The sequence below is a fragment of the Pogona vitticeps genome, chromosome 6, assembly GCF_051106095.1.
Source record: "Pogona vitticeps strain Pit_001003342236 chromosome 6, PviZW2.1, whole genome shotgun sequence".
NCBI lineage: Eukaryota > Metazoa > Chordata > Lepidosauria > Squamata > Agamidae > Pogona > Pogona vitticeps.
Genome location: NC_135788.1, coordinates 77075724 through 77102844, shown reverse-complemented (window position 1 = coordinate 77102844; position 27121 = coordinate 77075724). Strand labels below are relative to the sequence as shown.

General features: G+C 39.4%; 1 protein-coding gene across 1 annotated transcript in view; it reads right to left on the bottom strand.

Annotated features, from left to right (window-relative positions):
* The window catches only part of SLC9A3 (solute carrier family 9 member A3), a 61310-nt gene that overhangs the window by 25936 nt on the left and 8253 nt on the right, over window positions 1-27121 (bottom strand). Inside the window, exon 2 of the mRNA XM_073003918.2 lies at window positions 2162-2464. Coding sequence (XP_072860019.2) covers window positions 2162-2464 — 303 coding nt within the window. The remainder of the gene's footprint in view (window positions 1-2161; window positions 2465-27121) is intronic.

Here is a 27121-nt window from a genome sequence, read left to right as displayed (position 1 = left end):
CCTCTGATAATCTTGAAGAAGCAAGCGAGCTAATATTTATAGGAATGTTTGCTATTTTAGTGTTCTTTCTGCTGCATCTAAATTGCACCCATTAGCTGAAACAGCACAAAATGAAATGGCCCAGGAGGGATTCACCTCCAAAACTAGGGTAGATGTATGGCTCCAGCCATAAGCCACTTATGGAATAGATAACATAAATTTCCCAGAATTAGATATCTTAATTTTATTGATAGTCAGAAAACTTCAATGATAGATGCAACACTACCAAAAACAGAACAGAGAAGTAACATACTAGCTAGAAAATAGTTTCCTCGTGTGTTTAAAATGATAAGGACCATGAAGTTGAAGTTTTCTTCATGACAGCTTAAAGGAAACATTTCATGATAATAACATTATATAAATAAACTCTTTTCCAAAACCAAATGGGGACAATCGAAGCACGTTCACGTTCATCTATCTCAACAATTGCATAAAAGTGCATATTCTCACATTAGAATTTAGATGATTTGCTTTGGCAGTGATTGTCCAGAACACATACAAAGGAAAAATAGAGCAATCCTTCATGGTTAATTTTTCAATTCTTATTGTAGGTTAAACCTTAACACAAACACCTTAGTGGCTTGCAAATCCTAAATACTACCAAGATGGTAATCACGCTTTATTGTAACTTTAGAAGGATAAACGTAGCCTTAATGTGGTTTTGAAATTATGCAACCAGATCTTGACAGGCAAACTGAAATGGGAGACCTTTTTTTAAATGAAAAGATTGTCATTTTCTCATATTTCTGCTGGCTTGCTGTGCAGATCATAGTACCAAAGAATTGGAAGTGAACTCTACAGTCAGCTAGATCAGCTCCTTGCTGCTGCGGAAAAGCTGCACAAAGGTGTGACAGTGACCCTAATAGGTGGCCATCTAGTTAAAAGCCTCTTCACTTTTGAACAGAAAATCCTGTTTCTTCCCTTCCCTCTACTAGAGGATGTGGCAAAATTAGGAAGCCTATGTGAACAGGCATTAAATTCCTTTTGCATTGTCCCTGGCAGGTACAGTGTTACCAGCACTGCTATAGGTGAGCTCTTTTACTTCCCAGATCTAGTTTGCTCTATAGCAGCAACTACAGCAGCCACCAGCACCACTGCTGCCGCCACCAAGCTAATAACCACTCTGCAGGAGTGGGGAATCCTTACTGAGACAAACTTCATGAAATTCAGTGCTGTGCAGGGGTTAGACCCAGGTACAAAATCCCTACTGAACTTTAAAGCTGTGGTCTTGGGTCTGGCACTCTCTACCTTGCACTGTCCTTGTGAGAAGGGCTGAACAAACTCATAATAATGAATAAATGACATTCATTCATTAATGAATAAATGTTAGTTGGCTAATTAGACAGCTCAGTGGTTTAGGTATCTGGTTGTAGAGTCAGAGGTTGGGTGTTTGATTCCCCACTAGGTCTCCTGGGAGAACAGCCAGCCTGTGTAGCCATGGGCAAGCTGCACAGTCCCAGAGAGCCTCCAGAAGACGGAGCTGGAAATCATTTCTAAGTATTCTTTGTAGCGTTCAGCCCTGCCCTCACCTGTCCGTCACAGCTGAGCAGGGGAAAAGGAGCCAATGAGTGAACGGAAGGTGGTGCAAAAGGGGGAGGGGCTGGGATATAAAGGGGGGTGTATTGAGTATGAGAGGGAGCTTGAGAAATCTGTGAGTCTGTGAGAGAGTGAGCCAGAAAGTCAGTGAGAGTAGGGTTCTCTGTGTTAGTGAGTTCAATGAGTGAGAGAAATTGATTAGCAACTTGTGATTTACCTATTATATATTACTGATCAAATAAACAAGTTTAAGTTTCAAAGCAACACATGTCTCAGTAAATAATTGGTACTGAATTGGTATTGGTGGCAGCAACTAAAGAAGAGGAGTGAGCACCTCCTGAAGGCCTGATATAATAGAGGCTTCAGCGCGCTCGCTACATTCTTTACCTAGAAAGTCCTGGAAAGGGTTACCATAAATCAGAATTAACTTGACAGCACATCATCATCACCACCACCACCACCACCAAAGCAAAATGAACAGGACAAGTTAGTTCCAGCAATGCCCCTTACTTGGCCTTTATTTGATCCGTCAAAGTAATGAGCCCTTTGAGAATAATGAAATAATGTCTTTGGCCAAGAGCCTTACCCATGATTCCGCTGAGATAGACCCCATAGAGGGAAAGTCCTGTCGTGGCAGCATTCCAGATGGTTCCAATTACTGCGTACAAAAGGATGGTGCCCAGGTTGCCAAAGAAGAGTCGGTTTGGCATGAAGTAGCCCGCATCTAAGACAATGGGTGGCAGCAGGTAGAAGAAAAAGACCGTTGGAGTCAGGGTGAAGGAGGCGATATGGTCAGCTGCATACACAATGCCACCCAGGCACACGCCGAGGATGATGAGCAACACACTCTCTGGAACCACACTGGTGACTTTATTGGACAGGTGGAATACTGTCAAAGAACAAAACCATGGTTTAGAGTTGGACCCAAAACACCAAGAATAAGTCATCATATGCTTCTGGCTTACACACAAATGTGTGAAACAATCTTTATCTCAACAAGGTACATGGGCAATCTAGCCCCCCAATGCTCAAATCTGGAAAAAATTACGTTGTGGCAAGCATTCATTCTTGAAGTGTGCCAGTAGTGCCATGGCTAGGTCTGTCTTTACTGGTCACACTGGTCTGATGATTATTTGTTGTGTCTTTAATGCTAAAGACCAAGAGATCCTTTATTGAGAACACGGATGCATCAGAGGGCACTTGTCACTATTCCTGTCCTTCTGAAATGAAGGGGAGGGGCACCATATTTTCAAAAGATGGTACCATCCACAAGCCTTTATTAATGCAAGCACACAGTTACTGCCAGGACAGAGACAACAATCCTTGTCTTGGGGCTACAGGCAATTCAGCTGCCTTGGTTGGTGTATTTTGGGGGCAGTTAATGTTGGCAGATTGGGGAAACACAAAGATCCAACCTGCAGAACACAGACAGTCAGAAAATTCTCCTAGCCAGCCCCAGTGAAGCGAGCAGGAGTTGAGCAGAACATGTCCAACACATTTTATTATTGCATGGAGAACTCTCCAATAAACTGTCACACCATGAATTAACACTGGCCAGCATTTAAACACTGAAGTAAGAGGAAAATGAAATGCAAACAGAACAGTCAATAACAACGGTATTTTTAACAATAAAAAGGTATTTTCAAAATCTAATGCTATGATTTAGAATGAATGAGTGTTCCATTTCTCTACCATAAAAAGAGTATAAATACATGATTGGTTGCTTCTTTTATTTGCCCTCTTCTCTTGTATTTGCTCCTGTTTGTACTGTACCAGGTGTTGTTTGTTTTAATTTAAGAAGATGATTTTATATAATGTTTTAATCTATACTTGTTAATTGCCTTGAAGACTTTCTGATTGAAAAGTGGATCAAGATGTTTTAAATAAAGATGAAGAAATAAATAAATCTCACTAAACAATATTGACATTAATTAAGTGTTCTTGTTCTCTGCTGGATTAGTAGAGAAGAATGTGTAATTTGAAGTTACTGATAAGAAAAGCAATGTCTGAGGTGGATAGATCTAGTTAAGCACTGCTAGCCAAACACTCCTAAAAACACAGATTTTTTTTAAAAAAAAATTATGTTGCACAGACCAGAGATATATTAGTAACCTCTTTGGTTTTCCTTCAAATTTTAAACTGCTGTTCAGCACATTATTATCAACAAAGATCTTTAGATTTTTTTCTCTCTTAACTGGAAAATAATTGTTTATTTGTTTGTTTAAGTATTTAATCATTTAAATGTTCCTTGGCTATATCTAAATCATCTTGAAATAAAATAAAATAAAATAAAAAAGCATGGTTGTATTCAAACAGGAGTTATAATAATGCAAAAGTCAGCACTACATATATGTAAAAATAAAAAAAATGCTTGAAAACTAGCAGCAAGGTAACCTATGAAATTGTTACGCATAGTATTTTAATTAAGAACAGCTTTGGACAAATGCATTTTTAAAGCTTTTTAAAAGCTAACGGTGATGAAGATAACTATGTATGTCTTGGGATGGAGTTTTACGTGGGGATTACAATTTTTTAAAGCTCCTGGTAATTAGTCAGAAAAAGTGGAGCTATAAGCAAAGCTCCTGAAGGCTAAATTATGTATGTTACATTTATAGTATGCAGTTCAAGAATATTTGCATTTTTATGCCCAAATAAAGTGCATGTGGATTTTCATTTGGATCAGATTAGAACCATTACATGCATTTAGGGGAGATTTAACTCTTTCTGACAGCTGTTTTGTGATCTACCTATGCTATGGTGAAAAAAAAAATCCTTGGAAACTTTCTTCCTTTTTGCACTTGAGAGGAAGGGGATTGAGGGGAGATGTGCTATGGTCCAGCTCTGGATCAGGACTGCACAGATTTCCTTGTAAATAAATCAGAAAGATCCTAAACACCTTATCACCATGCTATAAAATTCAAGCAGGATAATTACTCATGGAATCCTGAATCTCTGCTTAAAGAATAGTTCATTTTTCTATAACCACACAAAGTAAACATGGAAACCATGGAAATCACCTACATGTATGTAGTTAGATGGAAGAGGGCATGTCTTGCTATGTTTTGTGTAGTGATCCAATCCATAATAATATTCTGTGAGAGCAATGCTTTTCTTTTAGACAACCACATCCACCTAGAATCTCTTATCTGACACCTGCTTCTCATCCATGAAACACCATACATGTGATGGGATTGAAAAGTTTATTTGTGCACATTGAGCTTATCAGCATTGCTTCAAAGTGTCTAAGACAAGGGTAAGCAACTTCCATAAAACCATACTTCCACCTCTTTGTACCTCAACCCCAGTTTCAAAAAAACTCAAAAAGCTCCTCACCATCTTGTAAGATGAGCAATTTCACCAGTTTTTTTCATCTGTTTGATCTGTTTTAGGAAAACCGTTGTCTTTTATAACATTCCTCTAAACAAGGTAGGAAGGCTATAAAAATTGGGAAAGAGCTCCTTATGTGAAAATAATTTAAAGAAAAGAATAAACAGCACAAAGATAAGGTCACATTTTCATTCCAGTTTAATTGCACAATAAATGTTCTTCAGTTACATATTGCAATGATGAATAGTAGAATGCAAAGTTTTGAAAACTGAAGTTACTAAATAAATGTTTTCCTCCTGAAACAATCTCAAATATGTTAACTTATTCCCTAGCATTATACCTCAACATTTATCTCAGCCATCCATATAAATTGTTGTTATCTGGTGTCAAGTCACCTGCAACCTATGAATGAGTAATCTCCATGTAAATTAGGAATTTCATAATTTCCCCTTTGTTGCTAAAGTTCTCAGATGATACCACTATGTCCAGGATGGGCAGTTCATCCCTACTGCTCTACAGATAGTTAAGTACAAAATTCTTGCTCAGCTCCTGAATGGTATTGCGATTTGGATAAATGGTTTCAATCCCTCAGTTGAAAGTGCTGCGACTCCTACTTGCCATGCCAAGATGCGTCTCTTCAGCTGCCTTGCGTTTGGAGGCTGGCCTTCAATCAGTGGAATGTCAAGCTTACCCCTCCACTTCCTAATCCTTAGCAAAAGGAAAGCAGGGATCAAAGCACTGCAGGATCGCTTTGATCCCTGCTTTCCCCTCTGCTTGCTAAGTCCCATGAGGCTTAACAAAAGGAGGGGGGAAGAATCAAAGCAATCCCATGGCTGTATAAGGGGGAAAGGGATCAAAACAGTCATGGGATTGCTTTGATCCCTTTCCCCCTCCTTTTGCTAAGCCCTGCGGGGCTTAACACAAAGGGAGAAAGCAGGGATCAAAGCAATTCTGCAGCGCTTTGATCCCTTTTCCCCTACACTTGCTAAGCCCCGCTTAGATTTCTTAATTTTGGGTTAGAAAAGTGGGGGGGGGGGGCGTCTTATACATGAGGGTGTCTTATACATGGAAAAATACGGTACTTTGGTTTAAAATTTAACTTTACCAAGTTAGCAAATTATCTATATCAAATCACAGCACCAAGGTATCATTTTGTCTTCTCAAGGGCTAGGTTTAATTGCTTTCCCTCAGCCTTGTTAAAAGGGCGCTTTAATAATATTCCTTATGGAGAAAGGATATGCCCCTGTAGGGAACAAACAGTTGAGTCCTTGGCACACACCATTCTAGAATGTAGCTTATATAGGTCTGAATGTATCCGTCACCTCTACCCAATAATGTATAAGTGTACTAGTATACCCCCCACAGTCTGCCTGAAGTTTCAGCTGTCCATAGAGAACCAATTAATAGCACAGTCGCTGGCTAAGTTTTTATTCTCAGTTTTAAGAATTCATAAAATGTTATGCTAAGACAACCACATGACTCAAGTTTTATACTGCTGATATGTTCTAACAACTTACTTATTCTGTATATCCTATATACTGTTTTTATCTTTGTATTTTTGGGTCTATGACCGTACAGTATAATAATAAAATGAATAAAACGAAACCCTTTGTTGCTATTTAAATTCTACCTGCAAGCAATGGCCACAATCCAAGAACAATACAAGTTCAAGTCACTATAATTTCCTTGGGATTCATCTGTTCTTGAATTTTAAACATCTATTTCTTAATATCACATATTGTATTGCCAGCCCTTCTTGAAATTTCACACCATTAAGTCAACTTCCCTTAGTATTTTTGTCCCTATGCTCTCAAATGTCACTTTAGCAAACTAATCAAATGATGTGGCTTCTAATGCTTGTGTATCTTGAAAGCAGCCTTTAGGTTGCAGAACATCTGATTATAAATACCCATTAGTTTTTTGTAGTTACGCAGCATGTATTATGAGCCTACAAGTTATATCTCAGTTCCCCACCATAGAGAAATATAGCAGACAGTTGGAAAGGATCAGTATACCTATACAGTATAAGCACTTAAAGGAATCGTCTTCCTTTGGTACCCAAAGAAAATTAAGGTGTGTTCTACAGAAACTGTGGGAAATAAAAGACAGGTAAATTCAGACTTCCACCTCCCCTACTCCCCAATTCTTGTGCAGACTACTCCATTGTAATGTAAAGATGATCACAACATAAGGGTTCTAGGACAACAGATAGAGGGACAGGAAAAATAGAATCATGGGATACTGGAAGACTTCACCAGAACACATGTAATGGGTCACTGAAATGAAAAATAAGTTTCCTTTTAAGTCTGCTTACACATTCACACATTAGAAATAGGATAAAACTGATAGAGTTAAAACGTTGTAAGAGTCGGAAATACCATTTTCTTTGAACTTCTTTTTCTAGCTTCAAGCACCAGTATGTTCAGAATTAAGTGCCGGAAATACAAGCAGCAGTATTTCTAACCTATATTTTCTAGGCATCTCTCTGTTTCTACCACATGACTATGAATTATGGTGGTTCTCTGTCAGTGATTATTATTATTTATATTCTACCACTGCTTATAAGTGTTCACAATGGGCCTGGATACCTATGTACTGTAAACATATGTCCCCTACTTCCCTGGGGGGGAAGTACACAATACTATAACAGCCAGAAAATAAGACGTCTTCTACATTTTCTTAACTGTTCTGTTTAAATTGTTACAATGGAAATGAAAAAACAAGTCAGCTTCAGAAACTGTTTCAAAATAAACTGTTTCAAATTTTTATAAAGTGATCAATAAATTTGTAATGCTGTGATCATTAAAGCCTATGACTATAGGTCCCAATAACAGTCGTAATGTTGCAGGGTAAATTGCAAGACTTAAGCAACAACATGATTAGTAAGCAGTTTGGCACTCACTAAGTTATGGAAAGTGGAAAATCTCCCATATTAAATCTATTGGTTATATGTGTTTTTCTCAAAAATCCAGTTAACTCGTGATTTGCTCTAATCTCTCTCAAAGTCTTTTTCTTTGCCATGTACCTAACTATCACTATGGAACTCATACAGCATTGTAATGAGCTCATTACATCCACAACGTAGGAAGTTGTTCTTTGTGGGTCAACATATTAACAAACTTTCATTAGCATTTTAAATAGTGGCCATTATTTTAGGAACACCAGGTCAGTGTTCCCTATTAGGCCATGATGAAAATTACAGGTACTTTAACTAAGAAGTCAAATGTCAATGGAGTGTGTGGAATAAATGAAAAGACTAACCTAGACATGGTTTTTGCAAGTCATGTACTGAGGCTGTTTTCATACTTTTCTTTGAGAAGAACGATGTCATTTCAGTTAAGGTGAAATGTTTTAACACAGTCTAATGTAGTGACCTCTTGGAAACTATTCATTCTGAAGCTCTTCGAAGCCAGCATGGTTTCACTTTTCTAGACAAGGTTATGTTAGATTCTCCAAAAGATAGCTAATACCATGGGTGTCTATGAGATTACAGCCTATTCAGTTGCTTCTATCTATCTATCTATCTATCTATCTATCTATCTATCTATCTATCTATCTATCTATCTATCTATCTATCTATCTATCTATCTATCTATCTATCTATCTATCTATCTGTCTGTCTGTCTGTCTGTCTGTCTGTCTGTCTGTCTGTCTGTCTGTCTGTCTGTCTGTCTGTCTGTCTGTCTGTCTGTCTATCTATTTTTTTAATTTTTTTAATTTTTTAATTTGTTTTTATTTATATCCCACCCAGCTAGACCGAAGTCTACTCTGGGCGGCTAACAACACTCAAGAATAATAAAATAAAACAAAGCAACAACATTAATACAATTGAAGATGGCAAATAAATTAGGTTATTGACAGGAGAGAAGGCCTGCCTAAGGACCCAGGTCTTGAGTTGGCTCTTAAAAACACCCAGTGAGGGAGCCAGACAAATTTCTGGGGGGAGATTGTTCCAGAGGTGAGGGGCTACTGCTGAGAAAGCCTACTTTCTTGTTCTTTCTCTTCAGGCCTTCTTAGGCGTTAGGCCCCTCAGCTGCCCATCTTGACTAAAGCAAGTGATTCGGGTAGATCTAGGTAGGAGGAGACGTTTCGCCAGATATTGAGGTCCTAAACCATTTAGGGCTTTATATGTGATCATTACTACTGTACTTTGAAATCAATGTGGAAAAGAACAGGCAGCCAACTCTACATAATACACACTGTGATTCTGATACAATAAATTAGCATGTCTATGTTAGCTTCAGCATGTCATGAGAATGGCTGATGGTCGGATTCCAAAAGATCTGTATGGAGAATTAGTGCAGGGATAGTGCCCCAGAGGGAGACCACAGCTGTGATACAAAGATATCTGTAAGCGGGATCTGAAGGCCTTAGGAATGGACCTCAACAATGGGAAACTTTGACATCTGAGTGTTAAGCCTGGAGGCAGGCAGTGCAATATGAAGAGACACTTGTTCAGCAGGCTGAGACAAAGAGGCAGTCTCAAAACCAACAAAATCAGGGAGCTGGACAGGGGACAGATTATATTTGTCTTCAGTGTGGAAGGGATTGTCACTCTCGAATTGGCCTTCTCAACCACACTAGACGGTGTTCCAAAACCTCTATTCAGAGCACGTTACCATAGTCTCTTGAAACTGAAGAATACTGACAGAGAAATTAGCATGTACTATTTATTTGCTGGCATAAAGCTGTCAAAATACATACACAATTCTTTTTAAAAACCCTGGTTTATGAATCTGTGATATTGTGCTTCTGTACCCTTAACGTCAAATGCTAGCCTAATATTGCTGCACAATATTGTGGCTGTGTTGCCAGCATGAAAAAGGAAGCCAAACTTTACATAGCAAAAGCCAGGTGAATGTTGGCAACACCAATGACAACATTCAAGATGGTCTACAGCAGGGAAGTCCAGCCTTTCACCTTCCCTGGGCCACATTAGAAGATGAAAATTTGGTTTGGGCTGCACATAAATTTGGTTTGGGCCGCATGGGGGGGGCAGCCCTAGCCATCCTCCGCAGCCCTGCTCCAAGCGCGCTTACTGGCAGCTGCGATCTCAGACAGCAGAGGCTGCCAGCTTCGACTCCATTGGCTTTATGGGGCCGGGAGGGGGTCCACCTATTGATGGGGACGGCACAATGCAGTCATGCAGCCCCCCTCTCCCCTCCCGCTCCTTCCTTCCTTTTCTCTCTCCCCCCCTACTGTTGTGACATGCCCCGGCCGCATTCCGGCCGCAAGCGCCGGCAGTGTAACTTGAAACTTTGGAATTTTTTAAAAATAAAAACTTGCACTGGGCTGCATTACAAGCCGACCTGGGCCGCATGCGGCCCTCGGGCCGCAGGTTGGACAAGCCTGGTCTACAGGGTACCCTCTTCTGCTCACTACCACTCACAAAGAGACACCAAGCAGGGGAGAATCCCAGAACCGCCTCCTGTTTCTTCATCAGTTAACCACTTCTCATCCAAACATAAAGCAATTGCTAAGGCTGTTTTTCAACAATTCCAGAAATCTGTTGGACAGAAGTGGGACGTTTTTAGTTTTTAATTACTGAAAATTGCTCCCTACCACTGATGTCATCACCCTTTTGCAGGCATAAATAACACAACGAGATTTCAGCCAACTTATAGTTTATATTTTAAAAATCTTATTGCAGAATGGATGAACTACTACCTTCATTGGGCTAGATACTGATTTAGTCAGATTCAGTCGTACATAAAATATGTTTATTCAAATCAATGACTAGTTACAAGCTGGCTAGATGATTCAGTGAGTTGGAACACCTGAGTGTTGAGCAAGGGATCAGAAGTTTGATTCCTCAATGGGGAAAAAGTCAGTTTGTGTGGTCTTGGGTAAGCAAATGATCCCTGAGTGCCACACAAGAAGGAGATAATAAACTATTTTTGAGTATTTCATATTTAGATAAGAAAATTAAGTGTCATCATAAATCTGGGTCAATTTAATGGTATGTAATTAGAATCAGGAAATGATGTATGTAAAGTCTCCAATGTCCAACTCAATGCAAAGAAAGGCTTCCTTTTGCACCATGCCAGCCTAGTAGAGGTATCTCAGTATGCTCAGTATTACTGTGCATTATCCCACACCTTGTAAATATGTGTTTGGGAGTTTTCACCGATAGGTGTAGAACTTTGCACTTATCCCTGTTAAATTTCATTCTGTTGTGTTCAGCCCAGCGCTCAAGCCTATCAGGATCTTTTTGGTTTCTGTCTTCAAAGGTATCAGCTATTCCACTAAATTTTACATCATGTGCAAATTTAACAAGCTTTCCCTGGAACCCCTCATCCAAGTCATTAATAATATTGTTGAAAGGCATTGGCCCCATCTGTTACCTCCTCCCATTTTGAGACAAAGCCATTGATAAGCAGTCTCTGAGCAGGATTTTGAAACAAACTGTGTATCCGCCTGACGCTTGTCCTCTCTTTTTGTGAAGCCACGTTGGTATTTTTTGCTGTTTTCTTCCTTTTTTTTTGTTGGAATTGCTTCTGATAATTATTAGATAGTAACTTAAGTTCCACTGATTTCAGTGGATCTATTCTAAATAAAATAATCCAGTTTTTAAAACTGCCTTATTAACTGTTACAATAATGAAATAAAGTCTTGATGTCCATCAGCAGTATACCTTCCTTTTGGGAACAAATAGATAAGAGAGTGATTATCTCTATCTCCTCAGTTTAGGAGCTTCTGAGGTGGACTTTAGATGGACAATTCAGCTGTGTCAGCAAGGGTCTTATGCGTCAAATTATCTCTGAAGCCAAAGTTTCAATGTCTCATATAGAAACAATATGTCAGATATCATTATGGCCCCAAATTCCAAATATAGGCACTGAGACGTAAAGTCCCATGGACTTAAATATGACTTGTTTCTGGGTAAACATGTTTCAGTTAGGTATATATTTGTAACACAGAGCAAATGCAGTACCACAGCCTACAAAGAACATTTTGTTTTATTACATCCCTTTCTTAACTAATGTTAAAGAGGTCAGCAGTAACATTAAGTGGTATTAGCAAAACAGAATTAGAAAGACAAGTGGTTGCCTCAGGTGCTCATAAAACCACCAGCTGAGTTTGTTGTATATAGTAAATGGTGTTCAACAGCACTAAGTCAAGGTTTAATAAGTTATAAGCTTAATCCTCTGTTAAAATTACTTTTACAATAAATTGCAGTCTTTGAAACTGAACCAGACTAAATTGTATGTCATGCTAGCTTTCCCCCCCAATGTTGAAGCTATTGCGCATGTGAACAGAACTCGTAGAAGATGTGAGTCAGGAAAACAGTGACTTCCTCATTTTTTAAAAAAACCACTTTTATCTTCCTCCCATATACAGTATATAATATATGGACACATTTTTTTTCTTTCTAAAAAAAAGGTAAGAAAATTGAAGAGCCAATGTTCAGGGAGCCGCTGTCACCTACTGTACTTTAACAGTTATTTTCAACTAAAAACAAGCCAGATTGTTGTATTCTGGGAGTTGTAATTTTTTTAAAAAGGCAAGTTTTCCTCTCTCTGGCTCTTGTGCCATCCTTTCAAAATATCAAGTGTCTCTGGTGTCAGTATTAACAAACACCCAGTCCTCAGAGATCTCTACTGAAGATAGACATGAACCAGTTTGTGGCTTCCTGAACTTTGAAAATAGACAAACCATGAACGGGTTCATTAAAAAAACGTTCTTGCCTGAATGGAGGGGAAACCAAACCCCTTACCCCCTCTGCCCCTGCCTGCCCCCTTCCCCCTCCCTCCCTAGTCTTGCTGCCTCCTCCTTCTCCATCATTGTTCCAGCATCTGGTACCACACAGCACTGGATCACCCATTTGCAGTCCCACAACCAAGCCCTGCTCCCTTCCCAATGTCCCCATTGCCTCTCTCCCTGGTACTGCCACCACCACCTCCTCTTCCTCCTTCTCCATCGTTGTTTCAGCTGCAAATGGGTGATCTAAGCCACTGGTTCTTAACCTTTGTTACTCAGATGTTTTTGGACTGCAACTCCCAGAAGCCTTCACCATCAGCTCTGCTGGCTGAGGTTTCTGGGAGTTGCAGTTCAAAAACACCTGAGTAACAAAGGTTAAGAACCACTGATCTAAGCCACACAGCCTACATGGAACATTGGTCCCAGCTAATCTCCTGATCAAAGGGCCCCTGCCACATGTGCAGAGATAGCAGCTCATGGAAGCCAGGCTGCTGTCTCCGTGCACACCCATGCCTGTCAGCTGATAGGCATGCACAGAGACAGCAGGCCCAGCTCCAGGAAGGGAAGCTGGGCTGCTATCACTGAAGATGGCAGCAGGGGCAGAGGAGAAAGAGAAGGAGGCAGCAACACAAAATAGGGAGGTGATGGAGCCAGTGGGAAGCAGGGGCAAATGAATCATGAAGTTGATTTAATTGCTAAAATGGTTTGTTGGTTCAGTTTGTTTTGGTTCATCAGTTTTGACAAATCTGAACCAACCAGAACCCAACAAACCAGCAATTTTTTACAAACTTCCTTTTTTGGTTCATACCCAACTCTAATCTCTACCAGTTCCTAAGCAGAGGACATTTTCCCATTCCATTCCTTACTATATGGAAAATGTAATGCGTAAGCTGTGGTATAATTTATTAATTTAAATACAGAATCTACCTAATGTACCATCCCATTTTTAATATACCAGGGTCTGAGCCTGAGAACAGGGGGCAAACTCTTGGTATGTAACGAGAGGCGGGGTGGGGGGAAGAGAGTAATAATTGCAAAATAACTGCTGAAATTCTTTTGCTTAGCATAATGAGGCAGATCTAGAGCCAGCTTATTGACTCAACAGAATCTACAAAGGAATTGACCCATCAGATCCCCATTGATTCAATGGGCCTACTCTATGACTTACTATGCAAAATAAAGGATTTCAGACATTGTGTGTAATCATGAGAAAATGAGATATACAATGTGGATTTCCTGCATTAATAATAGCTAAACATGTATACTGTAGACACTATATGTACATTTTTTCACTACTGAATAAGCCAGAGCACTATTTGGGAGCTGGAATGAGATAGGTGCTCAGGTACTGAATCCTTACAAACAAAAAATCACAATGTTTACTCTGAGATTATTCTTCCTTATTGAGATCTGAAGAATCACCGCAATCCCCTCAGACTTCATCTTGCACCCTGATGCCTGGCAACTCCCTCTTAGAGCACAGGGAGAGGAGATGAAATATGGCACCAGGTAGATCTTAGGTCAAATAAAAGCAACAGAACACTCTTTATATTATTTTCCATAGTATCACAGCCACTGTGATACTACTGACACAATTTACTGAGAGGTTTTTCAGCACAAACCATATCAAAGTAAATTCTGCATTCATGAGCCAGCAGTGAAATACAGCTACTAAAAAAAAAGTAAATGCAATCCCAGGCTCCATTAATGAGAGCATAAGATCCAGATTGTAATAATTCCAGTATGCTGCACTGTTTAAGCTGCATTTAGACTAGTATGTCCTGAAGGAGACTGACAAAATGGTGTATGTCTAAAGAAAGATGACATAGGCTACTGAAGGCCTGGAAATGAAATATTTTAAGGAATTGTTGAAAGAGCTATTTGTGGTTTGCATGCAAAATTAAGAGAAGACATTACACCAATATTCAAACATTTTAAAGATGATAGAGCAGACTTGTTCTATAATGCTCTAGAGGAGATAACTAGGAGAAAACTTGTAGATTCTGGATGAATAGTAAAATAAATTTCCTAGTGGCAAGAGCTGCCAAAAAGTGAGTCAGACTGCCTTGTGATGTGGTGGCCTTTCCTCTGCCTGGATATTTCTGTAGAGATCAGCATCTGTAAAAGATATTACATCTTACATTGGAGATTCTGCATTAAGCAAGGGCTTCTCCATATGACTTCAAGATACCTTTTTGTCAATGATCCAACCTGAACTTGCACAGGAGAATTTCCTGGCCCCTTAAACTTCTAGTGCTCAGAAGTTTGGTACTATTTTGTAAACATTTAATATAAATTGAATTTAGTAATGTGATTCAGTAGGTCCTGTTACATTTTCCTTTCTGAAGAATGACTTTCTAAGGACTATTTCTTGTGAATTCCCCCCTTTTTCAATAATTATGAAGTAATTTATTAACTTATTTCTGATACCTTCTTCATTGTCTTGCAGACAGGGCAAGGAACTTCTTACCAAGACAATAACAGGAAAAGCTGCAAGTTAAACAGTCACCATGACCTAGCATTCAGCTAAGAGAAAGCAATGCTGGTATTTTTCTTGTATTGTTATTGGGGGATGGAAAGAAGGTGGGAGACAGGCATCTATCTGAGAAGTATGTACCTAGCACTTGCTAATGTACACATTTAAGAACTGAGGAAGATTAGCTTCACAAAGTACACCAAAGGAAGTGCACAGAGATTAAGGGTCAAAGGACTGATTCCAGGAGAGCTAATGGAATTATTTCTGAGCAGGCAACTTGCAAGGATGTTGGCCTTTCTTTGGATCCCTAAGTAAAGAGGTAGAAGGGAAAAATCCAGCATTACCAACCACAGTAGACTTGTAGCAGTTAGTTCCCAAACTATCTCATTCAACATTTCCCAAATAAACATCTTCTAGATATTTTGGACTATAGCTCCATCATTCCCAACTATTGGCTATGATGTCTGGGATGAGCAGGATTGTTGTCCACAACCTCTGGAGAGTATTTAGTTGGAGAACTTTGATCTGGCTACTAACAGTTACAGGAATGAGAAAGTCACATAGATCTTGTGATGAAAGTAAGCTAGGAAAATAGAAGTTTGCACAGTGGCACTCCCCCCTCGCCGGGAGCAGGGACCTATTTCTATGGTCTGCCCTCGAAGACTAGTGGATCCTGTTGGATTCCAGGATGCCATGAGAGGGCTTATGGTGGACCTGGCGGGTGCTCCTGTCGAGGCTCTGGTTGACAGCTGTCTACCGCTGCCACTAGGGCTATAGACACGATCGCGCCTAAATGCCCTGTCCTCCGTAGAGCTCAGCCTGCACCTGGTTTAACCGGGACCTTCGAGTGATGAAGCGATTTAGGAGAAGGCTAGAGCGTAGGTGGAGGAAGAACCCGATGGATTATAACTGGATAGCTGTCAGGGTCGCGACTAACGTTTACCTGAATAAGGTAAAGGCTGCTTGTCGAACATACTTCGCTAAATGGATAAGCGAAGCTTCAAATCAGCAGGCGGAGTTATTCCGTATAGTGCGCAACCTATCTGGAATTGGTCCAGGTGATGGGCCTCCCCCTAGTTCCTCCCGATATATATCTGTCTAATCTCATCCTCGTGTACTGTAACTGGCAACAGCTCTTCAGGTTATCAAGCACATTATCCTGCTTTAAACAGATATATGAGAGGTTCAACCTGAGAACATCTGCAAGCAAACCATGCTTCCTACCTTTGAGTAGAGATATCCAAACATAGATGGAGGTAAACATCAGCTCTAAGGGCCATATTTAACATCACCTGTATGCAAACACCAATTCATTTTTCTGAGTGCCGATGCTTAAGTAGTCAAAATGCCAATACATTTAAGCCAGAGCTATGGGGGACTCAGAATAATCCAACAAACAGTACAGAAAAAGTTACAGAAAAAAATACATAACAGTGCAATCTTAGGCATGTCTATTGGGAATGAGTTCCATGGAGTTCAGCAATATCTATTCCCAGGCAAGTAAACGTAGACTGAGCTAAGAATTTTCCTCAACAGCCCTTCCTCTAGCCAAGACCATTTTCGAGCTCAATTCCATTGACAGTAAAACCCATTGTTGTGCCAGGTTCTCCTAAACAAAAATGACTTAAATGTTAGCATACACATGAGTTACATGCATGTGAGGACTACTTTTCCAAGAGAGCAAGTGTTTCTGCCCCTCTGCTAGAGGATGATTTATTTTGAGCCACATATATGAATGCTCCTATTACTTTTCTTAAAAAAATTCTGCTATCTGGTACTGCACAGGAATGAAAGAAAAAAAACATCTTGGTCTGTTTGCATTAGTTGTTTGCTTGCTTGATCACTCAGCCCAATTGCCCCAATGCTGCCTGATTGCAACTTTGCCCCCAATCACCTTGCTGCTTCCTGGTGACTCGGTTGCCCCCTGCTCACTCCCCACTCACTTACCTACCTCCCCCATCGTCCCGGTAACAGCAGAGGGGAAGATGAGGCAGTAGTGTGGTGATGTCCCAAAATTTTTTGATTTGAGTTCAAGTCCACATGAATTTCACTTGATTTTTTTTTTAAAAAAACAATCCCTCTTCCTGATTATTCATGCAATGAAATCAGGACCTTAGTTACATCTGCCAAAGCGAACACAATCAGTGTAAATTTCAGCCACCAGTTCTGATTGCATCGCATTTGCTGTTGCACACTGAGTTACTCTAATGAGCACACAACAGCAAATGTCTTTGCTGACTTCTTACTTTGCTAAAATTTGCCATCAAGATTTATGCCAATAGTGTTATTCTGGTATAAAAACATACTAGGATTTTGGCCTCCATGTTGAGAGACTATAAGAAGTAAAAAATGATGGCATGTTGAGAGGGGAAGTGGAGTGGTGTGGCTAGCAAAGAAGAAAGGAAAGAGAGACACATAAGTATATAAAGTATAAAAACAACATCTTTAGTATAAAAACAACTATTGTATTGTTTGGATAAGTCACTTCCAAGCTCACATCAAGAAGCTGTTTTTAAATTACCCGACCAAAATGCCTATAGAAATCAACAAACAAACAAAAAGTTTGGGTGTAACTTGACCTGGGAAAATATATGTTTAGTGCATTTCCTAAACCTCAGTTTGACAAGTCAATCAGGTCTGAGCATGTTCAGTGACCAGGACAGAAGGGTGGGGAAACAGAATGGTTAGAAACCTGAAAAGAAGCACCTCAATATAATATGCTCCCATGTATTTTTATTGATGCAACAGAAGGAAGGAAATGGACAACTTCCAAATTTAGATAGAATTTTGTCATTCTAGGAAGAAAGCAGACTGTTCCTTTCACTGGTGTTTTTGTGTTTGTTTATTTTCTCATGTACAATATACAGTTATACTGTAGTCCTTTGACATACAATAAAGTTACCAAAAATGCATTCCAACATCCTTAAATTACAGAGTAGTCATTAATTTGTCAATTTTTTCAGGGAGAAATCTGAATGTCTCCTATAAAGCTCCTGATCAACAGTGTGGCATCCACCCTAAGTTATGCATTTTAAGTTATGCCTTATTCATAAGTTGTATGTTAATGTGGCTGTGAGGCGGAGCCACAGGGGCTGCTGAAAAGGCGGAGCGTGGGAAAGAAGTTCAGTCAGAGTCAGAAAGAGCTAGAGAAGAGGATACTTTGGGGTTCTGAGGCAGAGAGTGTTTAAGGAGTGATTAGGCAGTGAATAGTCAGAGTGTGACCTGTGTTAATTAATATAGAAGAGATTAAAGAAAAATATTGAAGCTTTGTGGAACTTTAAGAACATGCTCAAAAATTATTCCTGAAACCACGTGTAATCAATAAACCTGTTTCTGTTAAAAAGTCAGTACTGGATGGACCTTAGTCTTTCATAAGAAACATAAGTTGATAAAGAGATCAACTAGTGGCAGCGTGTCAGAAGGCATTTTGGGATACCTTTGTGAGCTCTGGGTTTGGTGAAACAAGCAAGGGCTATGGGGTAAACTGGACAAACAGGCTCCTTATTTTACTAACTGAAGCATCTTGCTGATGAAAGCAAAGAATAGCATTAATTCTGTTCTGTTCTTTCAAATACAATTGCTACGGGAACCTGGGGAGTGTTAAATGCAAATTGAATATGATTGGCTTCTTCTCCCAATCAATAGTGAAGGGGGATGAGGAGGGGGGACAATTGAAGTTGCACACAGAGAATCAGGAAGATAGAAGGGATTTAAGCAAAAGGCAAAACATCAGCTGAAATATACTGTTGAAAAAGTGCATAAAATGAATAATGTTCCTTATTCCTCTGTGTTTGTAAACAGAAGTTTTATGAAAGGGCAGGAAAGATCTACTGGGCTATGAGAATGACTTGAAAAGTGAAGAAGGGGCAGGGAACACAGTGGGTGGGGCCAAAGTAATGTGAGTTCAACACTACACTTGAAAATCCTCCCCAAGCATGTTAGAGGCAATCTGATCCTCAATTTCAAGTACTGTATGTAGAAAGGCAGGAGACAGCAGCTGTTTACAGTAAGAAAGAGAAAGGTACTCTACACAGATGCCCCAGCGAACATTTGTTCCCTTACTTCAGGACAGAGCCCTAATACTGCAGATTCCTGGGCCTGAGCCTAGGTGAGGTCTTGACACTAAATTGTGCATGCTTGTGTGTGACTCCTGGATTGCCGCCTGGAGCTCTAATCCTGCTGGTGGTGATCCAGTGGCTCCCCTTCTGTCCCAAAACTCCCAAAGGTTTGCACAAGGCAAAAGGGAGTCCTAGACAGCCTTGAAATCTAAAACAGGGGGATAGGATGCTTTTATTTAATTTATATTAAATGTTATCAGTGCTAGCTGATGGCATAATCAGCTTATGCTGGCATAAATGTACACAATACGATTTTGCCTAACGACTGGTAACATCGTTATTTTTCTATGTGTAAAAAGTAACACTTATTACTCCTGAAACATTAAGGGGGTCACTATGGGATCATTCTGGAATATTTTTGCATGTTAAGTGTATTTTTATTTTTAGAAAGTTACTAAAAAGTAACAAGCACCCCTATAACAAGTACTGTTCAACACTAAGTAGTTTTTTTTAAAAAAATTAGCATGTATCAAGGAGTAATTTTTAATATAGCGAGTCTTGAGATTGTATTTGCCACTACCAATGACCTTTGACTAACAGCTCAGTGACCACCATCAAAATCTGTACTTGTTACCTACCAAGGACTTTTAAACAACCTTTAATGACAACTATTGGAGATAATCACTGAACTAGTTGTTTTGCATTTCTGTTACATTTTACACCATCATCCAACCTTGTGTGTGTATAAATATTTGTCTATGGAGCCACATACTCCATATATAAGTTAAACAAACAAACAAATAAAATGCATCTGAAGAAGTAGATTGCAGTTTACAAAAGTTTGTGCCCAATAAAACCTATCAGTCTTTGATGTGCTGGAAGAATTTTTGCTGATTCTGCCGCAACTGGCTACAGACTAACATGGCTACCCTTCTGAAAGCAACCTTCTATGAATATGAATACACTGCCTTACAGATTTTCTCCAGAGGAAGACTGGAAGCAAATCACTAACATAAATTGAACAGTCATACACTAATACATAAACCTGGACTTCTATTCCTATTTTTTTTTCTGTGCAAGTAAAACTACAGTATTCACAAATTGTTTACCACACTTTAATTATAATTTGGTAATACCACCAGAGGATGTATAAAGTTGCTTTAAAGGGTGGATCTACACCGCAGGAGGCAGAAAGAAAAGCACTGCCATCACTTTATCTCATACTGAGACAGAAGGCTTGACTGATACTGCCATCCACAGAGCGAAACAACCCTGGAAGTCTGTGAGAGATCCTTTTATGAGCCAAGCACTAAGACAAGCATGCTCTGGAAGACTGCCTGTGTTGCCAGTACAAGAGACCTCCTAGTCTACCACAGTTCCATGCTCTGAGACATCAAAAGGTCACCCATGTGCAACCTAGTCAGCTATGGAGAGTGAAGTCACTGGTGCACTGGCAGTGTGCTGTTCAATGGCCCTGACCCTCCAGTGTCTGAGGTAAGTGCCTCAATGGAAGATCTGGCTTTTGATCTACTAAAGAGTAAAGTTCAACCTCCATGTGTTATATTAGGATATATCAGGAAGAACTAATTCCCATGAGCTTTCATTTCCATTTCTAGCGAGAACATAAGGGGCAATGCCTCCCAAAGCACAGACCCCAGTGACAATGCAGTGTCAGGTTAAGGTAAAGGTTCCCCTTGACATTTAGTCCAGTCGTGTCCGACTCCGCGGCGTGGTGCTCATCCCCGTTCTCAAGCCATAGAGCCAGCATTTGTCTGAAGACAGTTTCCGTGGTCACGTGGCCGGCGTGGCCAGTGTCAGGTTAGAGCACCCCAAATATATGTTTTGATAGCCATCAAGAGTGTTAACTCCCAAGTTATTGCAGCTGAATACGTACATTCTTAAAGTCCCAAACCCTTAATTCCACAATGTGTACAATTACACACTCTCATTTCTTACTTTCTACTGCTTTTGAATCTGCTCATTGACCTTCTTAGTCTTTTCTATTAAGCATGCCTCATCCAAACATGGACTTAAAACCTGTGCTTCTAAATGGGCTATGCAGTACATTGTCTTTTAAAGAAAAGAACAAGGAATTATACACAGTTTACTTTGGCCCTGACATGCTCAGAAGAATAATTCACACTAAAAAAAAGAAAGCTATAACTTTTCATCTAATTGCATTTTACCTTAGGACAAACATCTAGAGCCTGAAAGCAAAGTATTCTTTTCTTCTTGAGAACACAACAGCTGTGAATGAAATACAATTCACTTATTGCAAACTAAGGAAAAACAAAGTAATAGATGTTAGCCACCCTTAAAAAAATAAGGCCCCTACATAGAAGTGCTGGAAATTTAACACTGCTCTGGGGACTTTCAAAAAAAACACCAGGTGCCAGGATTAAATTTCTAGATGTTCAGGTGACCTGGATATTGAGATTATCCCACCACATACTATGTTTTGCCAGGGAGCACCTGCCAAAATTCATTTCTACACTGTGACTGATTCCTCTACTTTTTGTGCCATCACAGTATGCCCACCCACCAAATGGATCAGGACCCTCATAAAACCTGTTCCATGTATCCCAGTAACTCACACACAGTAAGTTGCAATATGGTTCATGACACATGCACTTCAAAACATTACAGGGAGGTTCAATTGCAACATTCCTATGATCAATATCACAAAAGATAAGGCCTTTTTAGATAAGAGTCAGACCAATTAACTTTCCCCCTGTAGTCTAGTTGTCAAGGTGGTGATAATCTCTGTTTGTGTGAATTAATAGATATGCATATGAGGGGTGATTTGACCTCACCCATCACTGGCATTTAGTTCCAAGAAGGCCAGCCTTGAGGCAATATGACACTTGGGTCAAAAAAATCTCAGAACAATGCTTAGGTAGCCCAAAGTCCAAGCTGGGGATCTCACCTCAAAATCCAGGAGTGACATTCCTTGTCTACTTAAGACTTTTAGGTACACCTACAGTAATGGTTTTCAAATTATGCTCCTGGGAATCTTTGTGTTTCTTTGAAGATTATCCAGCATTTCACAGGTTGAAGTATGTTAGGGAATACCATGTCAGCTAGTGCCAGTTCAAGACATTTAGATACATGTTTGAGTAGCATACTGTATCTTCTTTCATGCTAGTCATCCAAGCCAATATCCAAATTAATTAGCCAAGTTGTATTGCCATGAGTTTAGAAGAAGACGAAGCATCTTTATTTACCTCTGCCAGTATAAGTACAACAATAAATTTAAATGTTATATTTTTTTCCTGCCCTTTTGTGACCATCAAAATCTGTTGCCTAAGATGGCCACCTCATTGTGCCTTAATGGTACAACTTATCCTACCCTTAGTTTGCACATGGCAGCATTGAAACCCAAGAGATGTGGGCACTGCTTCACATGAACTGAGGTGAATCCTCCCTTGAATATGTCCCCAGAAACATGTGCAGTGTGTATAGTTGTCTGGCAAATGTTTGGGAGTTCCTTGTCAGACAACTCTTTGTGGAAAAGACAGAAAATTTGTCTTGTTGTGTTAAAAATACAATTATTAGTTGAATTATAGGGAAATTACCCTATACTTTTCAACAGTAAAGGTTAGAAAATGTACTTTTCTGGACTATAACTGCAATTTTAAAAAGTAACTTTCTTAAACATATTAGCAGTATACAATGCAAAAGTTGACCACACAGGTACATGCACATTTAGCTGATTCTGCCAAGTTTCCCCTGTTTTATCTGGCTGGCTATTGCTGGAGACAAGAGTCATAAATTAAAAAACAAACACACAGTTGTTTTTATCCAGCCTGGACAATTTTTACTGCAGTGGACCTCAAGAGGTAAGGTAACCTCTGTATGTAGGGATCAAGTCAGAGAGGGCTTAATACATTAAAACCACCTTAAATGTTGCCAGGTAGTACATCTCCCATTCTTAGAAAACAGAGATTATAATGTACATCTTGCAATTTGGCAAGAGGCATACAAACAAACTCCACAATAGTTGGAGCTTCCAAATAAAAAGGAAGGGCAGCTATACATAAAGCACATAGCAGTACCATAGCCTTTGTTACAAATGTAAAGGACAGCGATAATGAAATTACATTACAGAAGAATGTGCTTTGCACAGTATACAAGTATTTAGAACCTCTTCTGCACAGTCTTTGCACCTTAATTTAAAACTCTTCCATTCAATGCCTTGTGTTTTCTCTTGGCTCTTGAGCTAATACACTGTAGCTTCTGTCCTTGTAACTGCAACTCTGATAATGGGTCACAGGTAGAGATGGGCATGAGCCATAGTTCAGCACTTCAGCCCAATTCAGCACCATGGCCACACAGGTATTCCACAGGAACCGCGCACTCCCCTCTCCTGCCTCTTCCATGCACTCACCCATTCCCTGGGCAAAGCACACTTTCTTCCCCACCTCCTCAGTGTGACTGCCCACTTACCAATTGCAGGTCCTATTTCCCTCCTCCAGCTCCTCTGGTGGCCTTCTACTCAGATGAGGAGGTAGGGCAGGGATGACTTGAGTGAGGAGGATGTGATTGATGAGTGGGCAGTCATGCTAAGGAGGCAAGAAAGGAAGTGCTCTTCACCCACAGAATGGGTGAGCGTGCAGAGGAGGCAGAAGAGAATAATGCAAGGTGCCCATGGAACACCTGTGTGGGTGTAGCACCAAACTGGGCCAAACTGCAGTTCCTGCCCATATCTAATCATAGGTTTCACTGGGGTCAATATATTATAAATTAATTTAACTACTGACATAACAAATAGTCACTCTGAGCTTTTTTATCGCTGGACATCACTTTTATGCTACTAATTAAGCATTTACTTTTGCAATTTTACCTGCTTCTGATTGCTTTTAAACTGTTTGCATGATGCATAGTATTATAGATCACACCTGTTTCTTCATTTTGAAATTCTTGTTTCAACAGCATCTACGGAGTCCAGGGGAATGTCTGGCATACTGGTGTCCATCTTCCTTTGAATAAATGATCTAAAACTCATAATAGTACAGATAGCCACGGGTACTGATTTATCATTAATGCTTACATTGATATTAACATTATATTAATTTCCATGTTCAAGTCTTTCTATAATTATGTTACATTTTTTCATTGTGAACCAGCTTGGAAACTATCATTCGGAGCAGAAATGTTTTGCATGAACAAATATGCTCATTTAGACCTAATTGCATGGTGTGTCATCTTCCCATTGTAGTCAGTGGGACTTACTTATAGTGCATCTGCTTCGAATTATCTCAATTTCAGTTCATGAAAATTGTAAGCATCCATTGTAGTGGCAAATGGCCAGTATTAAAAAAGTTAGTACTCATATATTTTGTCACACATTGGTCTCATGGCTTGGCACATGAGAAGTAAAAGGCTTTTAACTGAAATAATATCAGATGTGGGTCTGATGGCAATTTTTAGAATATATATTTTAATTGCATTTCAATTATTTTGCCCTTTTATTTTGCCTTTTTATTTTATTTTAAATACTGTAAGCCACCCAGAGAACTTTGGTTAGTGTGGGCAGCATATAAGTTAAATAAAATAAAATAAAATAAAATAAATAAATAAATAAAAATGTCAGCGTCTTAACTAGTGATAATTTGCTGCTGTGATTTATACCTTTTGTTTGATGTACATACATAATAGAATTCTGGCTATTGTGATTTATAAATTAGACAATCAGAATTCTGGGGGCTTCTTCTTAAAAAAAAAAGCGAAGTCCTCTCTTGTGTGAGTTGACTGCAGCAGAGAAATGAACATTCCATTTGACACAATCAATGTTCATGAATGTGAGTGACGTGGCTGGTTGGGGGCTAACTTCTGTAGGAGCTGCAAGGCATTAGGGGCTGGTACTAAGAAGCACCCTATATGGAGCATAACAGGCATAAAGTCTATCTTAATGCTTACAACAACCACAGAGCTTAGTCTAGCCCAGCCACTTCCTATGTAGTCATGAAGATTCATCATGTCAGGTGGAGCTGCTATTTCTCATCTGTAAGCAATTCCAAACATCAAAGAGAACTTTGACTTTTCATAAAAAGCCCTCAGAATTCTAGCTAGGGAATTACTGTAGACCGCTGGGGCTGTACTCCATGAAATACAAAAGTCCCATGCCTATTATGAGTTATTTCAACCCCAAGGGTTAATTCTAGAGGTAATTAAATTCAAACAAATTTAAGAAATATGTGAGCACAGAGTTACCTACTTCTTCCATATTAAAATCAATGGCCAAAAAAACTGTTACTTTAGCATAGTAAGTTGCAGTTAGAATAGGCTCATTTAAATCAATGGGACTTATAGAGCAGTTGACTCACCAAATCCCCACAGATTCAATGAACCTACTCTAGTGTGATTTACTAAGCAACATGATTTTGGTTAATAAAAATGCTTCACTTTGGCTGGCATGTGTTCTGAAGTATTTCAGCTATAGTAATGGCTATGGATTGTGCCAGATGCTAGAAGACTGTGCAAATGAGATGGAGCCTGCTGGGTAAATTATTTCTATCACCCGCAAGCAAATATCACACTATGTAGTCACACCAAAGTTAAGATGATAAACAATGTAAATCAACTGTCATTCTGTGTCTCACAATCTATATGGCTTTCAGTAGGTTTTGTGCCTTTGTACTAATATGGTTAACAGGAAATGTGAACGATGCCAGCAAAGTCAGGTTCCAACAATGCTAACATAACTGAAAAAGCAGTGTGTATTTTATGTCATAAAAGGCAACAGCCAACATCGCTTAACTTTTAGATATACTTCCTCAACTGGTGGATCTGTGGAAGAGTCCTTGCTTCCTTACGTAAATGTGTACAAGTTGCTGCTATGAGCAGATGCTACATTATTGGCAAGACGTAATGTGAACCTTGTGGAGCTATGCTCCTTTGGGATCTAATTTCTTGCTCTAAATAATTAAGACTTTTATCTTTAAAAGCCTAGTTGTACCCTTACACATGTGTGACTAGGAGGAGGTGGGGACAAGAAAGGAAGGAAACAACCTAACAAGTCTTCTGAATACATTAAATTAGTCAGATGGAAATTGAACGTGATCACAGGCATCCATTTACAGTACGGAAATTTAACAGAAACATTGTTTGCATAAGCCGTAAGACTGGAAGCAAGTACTAGCAAATCTTTGATAAATTCTGGAAGACGTGCTTATTACTGTATGCTATTACAGCCAAAGTACAGATTTGAAAGATATCTAGCATAGCGGCACAAATTGGAACTATATTCTTCCAAGATAAGATAAAAGCCACATGAAACTAATACCTGTGTGTTCTCCACTGACGGAAAAACCGTTGTTTTAATTAGACATTCACTATTCCTGATACAATGGAGCTGATATGTAAGTCAACATTGTGTGTGTTTGCAAGAGTATGCTAGTGGATTAAGATTCCTAACCATCATTATAGATATGCTTAATTTGGAAGTTTAATACTGTAATTTTTTGGCACAGTTATTAGGGATATGCACCACTGAAAGCAATGGCACTCATTTCCGTACACTTTCTCAAACTGAAATTAAAATGTACTTTCCTAGTATCTGAGAGATCACCTTCCTACTACTTGGAAATCTAAGATATAAGATTGGCTGAGTAGGCTCAGCTTGCAGTGCTGCAATGAGTGTGGCACCAATGCAGAACCTTCTCAGTGCTGACATTGTGGCTACCAAATGCCTTTCCAGTGGAGGTGTGGTTGTCTCACTGTTGTCACAAAGACATCAACCAAAGAGACATACATTTGTGCAAGCCTCTAGTGAAAAACACGGGTGCCATGCTTGTTTTACTGTATCTCCTTATTTGTCTATGTTCTTAGAATTATAATTTGATAGCTGATTTTGTTTTATGTAGGAGTAGGAAAGAGTATACTTTGCCAAAGAAGACTTTAGTTTTCCTCCTATTACCAGTCATATTTGATTTAACTAATACAATGCAACTTCTGAACTTCGAAAATTTTCATTAACACTGGC